The 12,962-nt window shown below is 31.6% G+C and overlaps 1 protein-coding gene across 5 annotated transcripts in view; it reads right to left on the bottom strand.

Annotated features, from left to right (window-relative positions):
* The window catches only part of dgo (ankyrin repeat domain containing protein 6 diego), a 322,131-nt gene that overhangs the window by 83,490 nt on the left and 225,679 nt on the right, over positions 1 to 12,962 (bottom strand). For 3 of the 5 annotated variants that reach the window (XM_076413657.1, XM_076413665.1, XM_076413676.1), the window contains 3 exons: positions 7,216 to 7,411; positions 6,979 to 7,157; positions 89 to 2,040 (listed from right to left, as the gene is read on the bottom strand). In XM_076413657.1, coding sequence (XP_076269772.1) covers positions 1,620 to 2,040; positions 6,979 to 7,157; positions 7,216 to 7,411 — 796 coding nt within the window. In that variant the 3' untranslated portion in view covers positions 89 to 1,619. Of the gene's footprint in view, positions 1 to 88; positions 2,041 to 2,839; positions 2,913 to 6,978; positions 7,158 to 7,215; positions 7,412 to 12,962 lie in introns of those variants that run through there. The other 2 variants (XM_076413698.1, XM_076413687.1) reach the window with 2 other exon arrangements.

Genomic DNA, 12,962 nt, shown 5'->3' with positions numbered 1-12,962 from the left:
CCTAAACCTACAGATAGGGCAACCAAATATACAAGAAAATTTTTTCCTATTAAGTAATAAGGTTTAGTTAAAAATAAAAGCTGATAAATAAAATATACTTTATTTATTTCCAATATACAAATTTATCAACAAATTTCGGAAAAATTATTATACAGGGTATAAGGTTTTTACATTATTCGATTAAAAAATAACTATCGACTTTTTATATACAGTAGTCGTTTTTTTTTTGTATATTCAAAAAAATAAATAATCTTATGTCTTAAAACAGCTTTGTATAAATCAAAGGCACTAAACAGGTCGTGTCAGTAGAAAAATCTAAAGTTATCCGTCAACAGATTAATAATAAATTGAAATAATTTTAATGATTCAACAAGGAAATTGCTTTCAAATTCGAAATTATTTCGATTTACTAATATACACATTTTTGTTAATATTTTCTAATCAGAAAGCTTAGGATTTGTACACACAATTCAAATATTATCCTATAAACTAATAATGGTCTTTTCTATACATAATTCAGTGTCTCTTTTCATTGACAATTCGGTTGTTCTTAGGATTACAGTTTTGGCTACGCCACTTAGATGAATACCCGTCATCGTAGGTATTATAATACAGATTAAACAACAAAATACCACTGAATTTACGACTCCAAAACGTTCTGTTATCAATGAAGTATGTACTTCCAAAACAAAATAAATTCTGGGTAAAAATGTCAACTATTGTTATGTGAATTTTGTATATTGTTAATATAATTTATGAAGGAGAAATCTGTGGATAAATGTAATCAAACAAATGTTTGGTATTTAAATTATAGATGCTTTAAATAGATGTAATTCAAACCTTCAAACCATCGAAAATATAGATATCCACACTGGAGTAACATAATAAATATGTTACAAACAGTTTTTGTTTGTCGTGTTGCATAATGTAGAAGATCAATAAAACATATTGATATAACAAACATACAACTCTTACTAGCCTACCAAATACAAAATGTATATTTGTTAAAATGGATTGTAGTGAGAAATGTAATTTATCAAATTCAACCTTTTAATTCATTATATTCATCGCAGAAATTTTCGTATTTGTTTTAAGTCTATTTTAGGGAGTATATATTAAAGGATATATGAAACAACATGAAACATTTGTTATGAGAATGGAATGTTTAACATGTGATAACTGAAAAAAAGCTTCTCATATTAGGTTTAAATTGAAACCTGTTGAATATATTAAGTGGCATAGGAATAGATCAAAAATTACATTTGTATTTTCTGCATAGAACTTTTAAAAATTGTATAAAGATAAGTGTTAAAGCTATTGAGTGATATTGGATGGGAAATAGGAATTGAGGCTTTAATACTTTCGATACTATGGCCACTGTGAAGATTTAAATTAAAATATCTCATTTGCTATAATCAAATAATGAACTATGATGAAATATAAATAAATTATAGTAATTTTGTTGCCTGCATGAATTATCAACATTCTACAACATAAATTATGATAAGCTACGATATGTTGCCACAGTGTGGAAGCATCATTATATTTTTTCACTCATTTTACGCACTCCATGATCTAGCTCCGAAAATCATCCAAATTTCTACAAATAAATAACGTTTCTATACTAAACTGCTCGCTCCCAAGCACTCCCCATCGATCTGTCCGCTCAGACTCGGAGAATTTCCCTTGGAGCTTCCGTACACTTTCGTAGAATAGCCTGAATCGTTATTGGTGTCCCTGTCCGCCGTGTCGTGGGGATTCTCCAAGACCCTGTCGCCGAAATTCGGATCCAGCATCCTGGACGACCCCTCTATCGGGTTTTTTGAATCGGGATAGCCTTTGGAGCTGTCCAGGACACGGAGCTTGGCCAGTCGGGCGCTGATCGAGTGGTCGTAAAACTTCGTCGAGCCCGGGATCTCTTCCTCGTAGTAGTGGGACTGGTAGCCCGGGTCGACGTAGCGCATTTCGGGTTGGTAGGGGTTCATGGGGTCGTATTTGCTGGTGCTGGGCTGGCCGAATTTTCCATAGGGATCGTTATACCTAAAAATAAATGATGAATTTTGTTCACAAAATATATAGCTGCTTAATAAACACTTTTATCATCGTTATATACTGACCGGTCACGTTAGATTTAATTAATTTATGTGTAAAGATGATATATTAGGTTCTTGCATGTATTTTGATCTGCGATATCTATCGTCAAAATGAGAAGTGTGAATATAACCAATTGTTAAACGCCATGTTTTTTAATATTTATCTACACAAAATAAAGCCTTTGTAAAGATTAAAGACCAGTGGCTATTTTGATATCAATGACAAAAAATGGACTAGAGGACCAAGAAAGGCAATGAATTGCCAGATTTATTGGACAAAAATTCAACTGAATATCTGAAAAAACTTTCAGAGAGATTAACATTGGATGAATCAATTGTTTCCAGATGTTTATATCCAATGTAAAAAGTTTAAAAAGGGGAAAATAGTTCAGGTAAAAAAGAGGTATCTTCTATGCCAATATACCTGTACGAAGTCATGTATTATTTTGAGAGAACCGCCTACATCGGGATATCGATGCCCATAAGATCTTTTTGTGCATATGGCTGCATCAGTGAGGTGTAGTGCATTAAAAGCTGGTAAAATAAAATGAAACTGCTACGGAGGATATTTGTCTATGTCTATTGAATAAATTGGATGACATGTTGTTACAAAAAACATTGCCAATGGCGATTAACAGACTTGAAGTGATCAAGGATCAGGGCCAAGGCTCGGCCACACATGGCAAACGTTGTGAAGGATACATTGTTGTAATTTGAATGGGAAGTGCCGTGTCTATTGTACTCACCAGACATAGCGCCTTCTGATTACAACTTGTAGATTGATATAGTATGGCTTGGCTGGCACATAGATTCGATAGGCTGAAGAAGTATGAAAATTGATGGTTAATTGATTCGCTACTAAACCAACTTTCGATGAATGGTAGGTGATAATGGTAGGTTTTGATTAACATATCTTGTACCAATTTTTCAATCAATCAAGTGAGGAAATAATCAGAGTAAATGCAAGCACCTAATATGTATTCAATTGTCACAGGAAACTTTCCGAAATTAACTGAAATAAATTAAAACTAATTAAACTCTTTTTTTTTGTTGGGAAATAAATCGTCATCAAATATTATATTATCTTTGGGTTTTGGTTTCAATTTCTCCATTTGTGTAAAACATAATATTAAGTCCTTGGATAAAATTCTTTTTGAAAAATATGTGCTCTTAATCTTGAAAAATTATAATTAAAATAGAAATATATAGTGTCAATCCATATTATTTTTAAAAATTATTTGGTACACCAGCATATAAAATAAACAGAATTTCTCAATAAAATACAAGTAAGATATATAAGTTAAATATATATATATATATATATATATATATATATATATATATATATATATATATATATATATATATATATATATATATATATATATATATATATTCCAATGTTTCTATTTATCTCGGAAATAGTTCCTATGAATGATCCCTTATCGTTATTATAAATTATATTATAATCTTTTATGTTAACATATAATGAGGTAAGCAAGAAAGTCCTGTAATTTTTTCATATAGTAATTGATTAAATGTGTCTAAATTTCTTTCATAATTCCAAGAGAATTATTATAATATAATAATATTGATCAATTGAACTAGAAATTGCTCTTAATCTTAAATTTTTAAAATCTTAATTTAAAAGGTTGTACCTGTTTGGCTGGAATGAATTTCAAGCATTAACTTCCAATTCGTCGCTATATAAAAATTGACTGTCTTCAAGGCAGGACCTTCCTAATAATTCATTCCCTACAGAAAATGTTAAATATCACCTGTTGATTCTTGTCGATTAATTTTGCACTTTATTCAAACAGAACACAAACAAAGCTGATTTTTCTTCTGCAGTAGCTCTAGTATTAGCTATAAGTACTTACAACAAGCACATGGTGTCACCACCACTTTTAATTGCATTGGATAAATTATTAATTAAAATGAAAGTATTTGCCAGTATAGCAAACATTGTATTTATATATATGATAATTATCTTGGAATTATTTTATTAAATAATATCTAGCGTATGACTAAAATTAATTTACACGTGAACAACCCAACATTCTTGATTACTTAATTTTGTATTTAATTTTTTGCTTATTTTTTGTTCACTCTAGTTAGTAACAATGTCATATTATATGCTATTATTTTATAAGCAAAATTAAACAACTAAAATGTATATGGTGAATCATGTGTTGGTTTGGTTTAGGTTAATGATACTGAAACTATATCTAAAGATATTTTAACATTTAATTGTCGATAGATTGACTGAAAGCGATGGATTTTTCATATTTTGAAAACATTGAGAATATGTAGCTTTGAAGTATATATATCATCTGAGTCCGCATAACTTAAACTAAAGAATTAGATAGATAGAATGACGCGCCAAATGAAAAGTCCCCGTCCAGACAGATAGATGGTGATACTAGAAATAAATCCATATGTTTTTTAGTTAGCCCTAACCTTCAAAAGATGCGTGTATGAAGTTGACAGCTGTCGGATCTTTAGTTAGTGAATTAGAGCATTTTGAGTGAAACACCTTTTGTTATTGTGAAAAAATGGATAAAAAGGAATTTCGCGTGTTGATAAAATATTGCTTTTTGAAGGGAAAAAATACAGATGAAGCAAAAACTTGGCTTGGAAAATCAACCAACAAGGATTGGTATGCTAAGTTTAGACGTGGTGAAATGAGCACCGAAGATGGTGGATGCAGTGGAAGACCAAAAGAGCTTGTTACCGATGAAAATATCGAAAAATCTACAAAATGATTTTGAATGACCGTAAATTGAAATTGAATGAAATAGCAGACACTCTAAAGATATCAACTAAATGTGTACATCATATCATTCACGAATATTTGAATATGAGAAAGCTCTACATAGCGTTATTGAACCGTTTGAAGGACGAAAAAGGGCCGCATTTGAAAAAAAAGAAAGTTCTGCTTTACCAAGACAATACACGGTGTCATAAGTCAGTGAAAACGATGGCAAAAATCCATGAATTGGGCTTCGAATTGCTTCCTCATCGACCGTATTTTCTAGATCTGGTTCCCGGCGACTATTTCCTGTTCTGAGATCGCAAAAGAATGCTTGCTGGGAAGAAATTTTCGTCAAATGAAGAGGTGATCGCCAAAACTGAGGCCTATTTTGAAGTAAAGGACAAATCGTACTACACAAATGGTATCGAAAAGTTGAAGGGTCGCTATAATCAGTGTATCATCCTTGAGGGAATTATATTGAATAAAAAAAACTTTTGCCAAAAAATGTGTTTTACTATGGTAGGCCAGGGACTTTTCAATTGACCTGTTACTTCAGTTTTAACCATTATACTTTCGCAATACTTTTCTACAATGATTTTGTCTCCTTATATTATTCATGATTACTTAGAAACAAAATTGGACTCCAGACTTTGAAAGATAAAAAAATACAAAACAAATCGAGAAAAGTGAAGTTAAAGTTATTACAGATTAGTTATTCAGAGAAACATAAATAGAGTTGAAAATATAAACAATCCGTTTATTTATATGTGCATTTTTCTAATCTAATTATATGTTTATCCTATTATTATTATAGGATTTTTTGTTGGGTTTCAGATCAATACCAAAAGTACGAGAAATATAATATTCTTCGATGATATCCGAGACACTGGAATATTTACCCAAAGATTTAATTTAATTGCTAGAACGATGTTGAAATATTTGACAACATCTATTTTGTTTCATATCTTTCATTTATATTTATATTGGGGCCATCTGACTACAAATACAAAATAACCTATTACATACGCTGTTAATATATAATAATAACAAATTATTTAGTTAAGAAAATGTTATATAAAAATAAATTTTTCGGTGCCAGTTAGCTTCACGATAAGATAAGTAATAAAAAACATTTCAATAATGGTTTTAATATTAACCACATTTTAAAGAAACTAAGCGAAAACAACAGTATATAGTCGCCCCAATAAAACAGCAAATACATGTCATCAACATCGTCGAACGTATTTCCAAATTCAGTTTATAAAAACGTAATATACCTTTTAAACTCTTACAATGTCAGTGTGAACAAAACATCACATGCTCTTGGTTCCGGTCCAACTAGCAAATCAACAGACATCAAAAGCATTCTTTCTCATTTTACTAATTAGCATTACTCTAGTTAAAAAAAGACAGAATGAAGTCTGATTCGTCTCAAAATTCGATTTGTGTGGACTGGTCGACAGAGTTGCCATTTGTTAATCCAAATATAATAAATTGACTCTAACCTACAAACTATTGTGGCTGTTTAATTAACTGTAGATTAAGTCATCCAATAAACACGCATTAGATGTAATATAATGTTAAAATAAATTATATTTTATACCATTATGTTTGTTTCCTTATTTTATTTACATTAAAATTTTGTTGTCCGAAGAAAAATAAACGAAAACTTAAATTTGATGCGGCAACGTAGCATTATAAATTTCGAAGACGTCATTGGCTGTTTAATTGGAAGGTCTTAGGCAAAATCACACACTTCTAAATGAAGCAAGAAAAACATTTTTTTACAAATATTTGAAAGAAACAGATAATAAAATTATTATGGTTTTTTCTCAGTGAAATTTAATAACATAACTTTTGACAAGTGTAGTGGTGATGCTGAATGTCAAAGATTGTCCGAAAAAATAAACCAACAAATGTTTGCACACTCTATATTAAGAAAATCAAACAATTTATAGAAATTACTCAATAAAATTTTTAATAAAAGAAAGTTTTACTTTGTCTTATAAAATAATGATATATGTATCGATATATATATATATATTTCACACCTTTTAAGAGACTAAACACAATGTAGGCAGTTCCAAAAATAAGCAAAAATTAAAAAAATATGTCTTTTATTGCACTTACCTAATACCTCCAGATTCCTGAACTTTAACTATCGGTTCAATATACCGAACGGTTGACTCCATCAAAGTAGAATCCACGGTGGGGCTATAGACACCACTTCTGCTTCTCGGAGGAGCATCTCCAGGTACATTTTCGTAATGACCTAATCTTACTGGACCTGGTGCTTGACCCGGGGGAACCTACAAAACAACATCAGTAATGGTTTCGACTTCGACAACAGTTACGAATTTTTCCTACTTGCACCAAGTTGGAATCACCCATCGGTCCTTTTCTCGACGGCATTCTCAGCGGATCATCCTCATCATCGCTGCTTTCGCTGTTTGGACCATCTCCTTGTCTGTTGCTCTGTTGTTGTATACGAGCCACCAGTTCTTTTACGGATGGTCGGGCACCTTGAGAATCATCGTCGTGAGGGTCCAACTCATCCATACTTCTGTAAAATATATTATAGTAATATTTTTGTTTACTTATTACTTTAATTGTGTCTTAATAATAAGAGCTAAATTATATAAATGTTAAACACTAATTATACTATAAATCTTATGAGATATCTTCTTCTGATTAGTTTTAATAGTTAGGTAATAATTGAGTCTTTTCTTCCCGTCGCAAACTTCATCACGCTAAAAGTTTATATTGAATAGTTTACTGTAATATAATTTAACATATACCTTAGCCACAGCAACACGTGACCGGGTCTGCTAGTACTTATATACATCACAGAGAATACTTGAGCGATTATATTTACTTCTTGCGAGAAAATAAGGCTTGAAACATAAAATAACATAATGACAGAAATTTACGCACCCAATACATTTAGTCTACAAAAAAACCTTCTGCTACCACATATATTATAGAATAAAAACCAATGACATATAATATAAGGCAATAAATTCTAGTCCTTGATGAATGTATTGGAAATAAACTAAACTAATTTAGTTGTCAACACGAAAAAGTCAATTTTCCTGTAGATAGAATTACAAGGCGTGTAAAATAAAACGAAAAAAATAGCATCGTGTCAAGATGTCAGTTGATTCGCTATTTGGACCGGGACCAAGAGCATGTAACGTTTTGTTTACGTTGACATTGTAAAGGTAAAAAATGCGAAAAAGCCTCTAAATTATTGTAATTTGACTAAACGGATATCAAAACAATGAAACAATGTCCACCGTGTTTATACTTTCAGAAAGTAACATGAATGCGTAAAATATTTTGACGTTTTTATATTTCAGTTAACTGTAGATTTTGATTTTATGTTTTATACGGTACGGGACGTGACGAAAATCTTAATAGAAAAATTAAGCGCAGACCGGATAGCATTTTCTCTTAACTATCTCGTAAAATTAATGGATTGATAGATTGTGAGTCGCGCTGGTTGGCTCTTAATGCTTGAAAATATTTTCAAATGCCCAGTTGCCTTTCTTGGTCAACGCAGAATGGGCCGACGTTCGTTTTGATGAATTGCTGGTTGATTTAGACATGAGTAGGGTAGGGATTTTATGGAGGAACATAATAATTGAACGACATGTATGATGGACCATCTGTGTCAGAATTCGTGTTTTTTTCTTTTGGTAACATTTTGTTATACGAGGGTCACTTTTTATATTCCGGGAATTGCCAACACTGTTGTAATGTGAGTTCATCTGACAGTTTCATCGTAAAGTTTGACATTTTTGACGATATACGTACTCAGAATATTTTGTCGCACGGACGGTATTTGTTTATTTTATATTTAGTTCAAGTTTCGTCTCGGCAAAAAATCGAACTTAATCGTGAACATTTTCGTGCAATGATTTTTTACGATTTTTGACATGGTTTATCACAACAAGAGTGCATCAATTTGACTTTTGGCGATGAAGCTCCATCAAAAACCACCGTGTATCGCTGGTTTAGTGAATTCAATCGTGGTCGTAGTTCGCTGTCTGACGAGTTTCGTGAAGGTCATCCAAAATCGGCTGTTGTGCCAGAAACATCCATACTGTGTGCGAAATGATTAAGCAAGCTCGTCATGTCACCTATAGTGGGATTGAGGCATCCCTAAGCACTAGTTCCATCAGCATATATGCGATTTTACATGAACACTTAGCTGTGCGAAAGTTATGCTCACATTGGATCCCACACAATTTGACAATCGCTCAAAAAAGGCTCGTGTAAAATCGTGCAAAGAAATGCTTAAGAAATTCAATCGCGGTGCGTGGCGACGATTATAAATTCGTGACAGGTGACGAATCATGGTTATATTCGCATGAGCCCGAAAGTAAGCAGCAGTCGACTGTATGGGTGTTCCAAGATGAACCAATTCCAACAAAATTTGTTCGCGCACGAAGCATTTCAAAGAAAATAGTGGCCTGTTTCTTTGGGAAAACTGGTAATATTGTAACAGTGCCTCTAGAGGATCGTAGAACAGTAAATTCTGGGTACACAACCATTTGTTTCCCAAAAGTCTTCGATGATATAAGGAAAACCAACAAGAGACGCCGGATTGTTCTTCATCATGACAATGAGAGCTCTCACACATCGGCTCAAACAAGAGACTATTTGAGCACTTAAAACATCGAATTGATAGGTCATCCGCCGTACAGCCCTGATTTAGCACACAATGATTTCTTTTTGTTCCCATCAGTGAAGAATAAACTGCGTGGTCAACGATTTTCATAGCCCGAAGAAGCTATTGAAGCGTTCAAAAATCATGTTTTGGAGATACCTCATTCGGAGTGGAGTAAATGCTTTGAAAATTGGTTTAAGCGTATGCAAAAGGGTATTGATCATCGTGGCGAGTACTTGAAAAACAATAAAAATATATTCGCAGCTTAACTATTTGTTTTTTCCTATTCCCGAAATATAAATAGTGACCGTATAATATAAATCGTAAGATACGGGGGTGGGATTGTCCCTAAAACTTTAGGAAATATTGGATACAAGCGTTTTAAAAAATTGGTATTTTTACATTTTAGAGAGAATATTAATTATTCATCATTGATATTGTACGCACAATGACATGTACCATTTAAGGATATTATAAATCGTTTCGAATATTTATGATAGTTAAGATTTCCATCTGGTAGCTCGATATTTTATGTCGTTTATGTTTTTAAAAAAGGTTTGAACGATTATGTAAAGTTACTAAGAAGGAGCCGCGTCTTTCTAATTGTAGAACTTTTCGCCTTTGGCGTATTTGCCAGATGTGGTATCTTAACAAGTCCAAGGGACGTTAGAACTTCATTAGAGTTCATCTCTAAAGACGCGACGCTCAGGGTCACTATTTGTTGCTTATTTAGATTATTTTACCGGGTTTTGTGCCACTCAACCTGACTTTCATCAAATGGCGCGTTTGTCCATAGAGTATTCCAGTTTTCTCTTTTTAATTCCTCTTAATTGCTTATTACTTCTTATGTAATGTTTATTAATATTCATTTATAACATTTTATTTCTTTTCCATTTATTATTATCTATTGGCATTCTAGTCTGTTCTTCGCGTTCTTTTAAATTTAAACTAAGCCTACATTTAAGAAGATAAAATATTCAAACGGGACCATGTCCGGTAAATATGGAGGTTGCAGTACGATCATATTGTTGATTTTTGATAAATATTTACGAAGAAACAGTGAAATGTGAATAGATACATTATCGAGATGAAATTTCAAGCAAACAGCGTTGAAATTACTTATTGGTGTGGTTCTCGACTAAAATTTATACATAACTAAGTGTAATTAAAATAAAATAAATCAGAATCTCTCTATAAACACAGAACAAATAGAGATTTAACTTCATAGAAAACTTTGCAGAAATGCTTCATGACGTTTCATATCTATATGATACTACCATCGCCATTTCGGTCCATTTTATTGGTATATTAGAATAGCTATGTTTATACCCGCCAAAGTGTTTGATCGGTCATTTTCTAGATGCGGGACTAAATATTATATTTAGCATTTCTCTACGTTTCCGTGACAAAATTATAATCAAAATTGGTTCGTTATAAACGCATCTTCATTCTAGAAAGTGTTGAAATCAGATGTACAGAAAGCAAATAAATGATACATCATTTTCCTTCCAAGATGGTTTCTTGTGACTCAGCACTATTGTTATCTGATATATATATATATATATATATATATATATATATATATATATATATATATATATATATATATATATATATATATATATATATATATATATATATATTGTCGTATATTATGAAGAGTTGAAATCTGAAGATACACTTAATACCGATCGCTACTGACAACAAATGATTTATGTGAACTGTGCATTGATCCAAAAAACGTTCAAAATACACTCAAACACATGATAAGATAGTAGCAGCATGTCAACATGCTATCCCATATAACAAAAGCATTCAAAGAAGTACTGAAATCACTTGGATGGGAAGTTTTACTAGACCCGCCGACCTTCTGACTAGGCTCCGTCCAATTATGTCACCAATTTCAAACTTGATATAGATACTAAACTAACGACCACGCGTTGCAATTTATAGAATATGTTAAATATTAATTACATGACAACTACTTTTTTAGCCTCTACAACATAGGAATGCAAAAATGATATTAAGTCTTACTAGTTAAATTTTATTTCATTGTAAATTAAGTTATTCATTGATCGTTATTAGAAACTAGACCTCAACGTTCACTTTTATATCATAACTTGGGTAATATAAAACACAAGCTAGCATACCAGTTAGATGAATTCATTAATATTGACTAAATTTTTTCTTTAAGTATAATCATCATCTTAGCAAACAAGTTATAGATTTATGAATAAAGATCGAGTTAATTATGAACTATAATAGATTTCGATCAATATTTTTTCTGACGAATAAAAAAAAACCGCTATTTTAGTATCTCTTTAGCATAAGATATTTATCAAAAAAAGTCATTATCCTTCATTTTCTTATGTTTATGGCTATAAACCTCCCATTAAAATTATACGACTATTTATGTATATAAGCGCATTTTCAACTTAATACTTGTGATTTACTGTACTAATACAGCTCAGGGTTATAAGAAGACGTCTGGCGTTATGACGCTCGTAAACCGTCGTTGTCAAAGGTAATGAATGGAAATTATGGCTGCTTCCTAGTCAAAGAAAAATGGTACGCGGGTGGTAATCAAGCAATAAACCTCCCAAGAGTTTTGCTTCCATCCGTAATTACCATCGTCATCGACATCACCTCGTAAATACTATTTTACAGTACCTAATAATGATTTAATTGCCCAAGGGCAAAACATACCACAATGGTACTCAGATAGCTATCATGGTATGCGTGAATTTTTGTTACAAAGATTTTTGGTTTCACTTAACCATTAAACAGAATGAATTTTCAATTTCTCAATTGAATCTCATCTCTCAATTCTGGTGGGTTTGACTGAAAATTAATTGCAGATTAGTAAATAAATTACATTAGAAACTTACCTTTTCTTCAACTTATTTAGTCAATATTAAAACAATATCTTAGTTTGTTCATACTGTTGCAAAATAAAGTTAATAAATATCAGTATATATTTAAGTTTGATATCACATCTGGAATTTGTATATTAATTTGTAATTTTTAGTGTTCTTTCGATTGCTAAAGGTAGTTCGAGACTATAATTGTATTTTAATATAATGTTAGTCTAATATTTTTTAAAAATTATTTAGTACATTGTTACTAGTCATTGCCGATTAACTTAGAATTTGTCTATGTAACAGTTTAAACATAGGTAGATATATACAACTGACTTAACTTATTCTCTAGTGTAACAGTGTTTAAGTATTAATATTGCTATTTTTTCTGCTAAGTGAACTTCAGTATAATACACTACATAATAGCAAATAGGTTGATTCTTTTGAGTCTGTGTACTGTTATATTATCCAAGAGTTGCAATAATCGATATCAACATAAGAATGGAGTCCCTGCTCATGCCTTCTTATGATTCTCTTGATTTCCTGAGTAACAGTCGGTGTCTGAAGGTCTCGGTGTAAGTAAT

The sequence above is a fragment of the Rhynchophorus ferrugineus genome, unplaced genomic scaffold, assembly GCF_030347505.1.
Source record: "Rhynchophorus ferrugineus isolate W39M unplaced genomic scaffold, kcgeb_rfMv2 rfM1, whole genome shotgun sequence".
Classification (NCBI taxonomy): domain Eukaryota; kingdom Metazoa; phylum Arthropoda; class Insecta; order Coleoptera; family Curculionidae; genus Rhynchophorus; species Rhynchophorus ferrugineus.
Note: the sequence above shows the minus strand (reverse complement) of the source record. Positions and strands in the feature narration are given on the sequence as shown.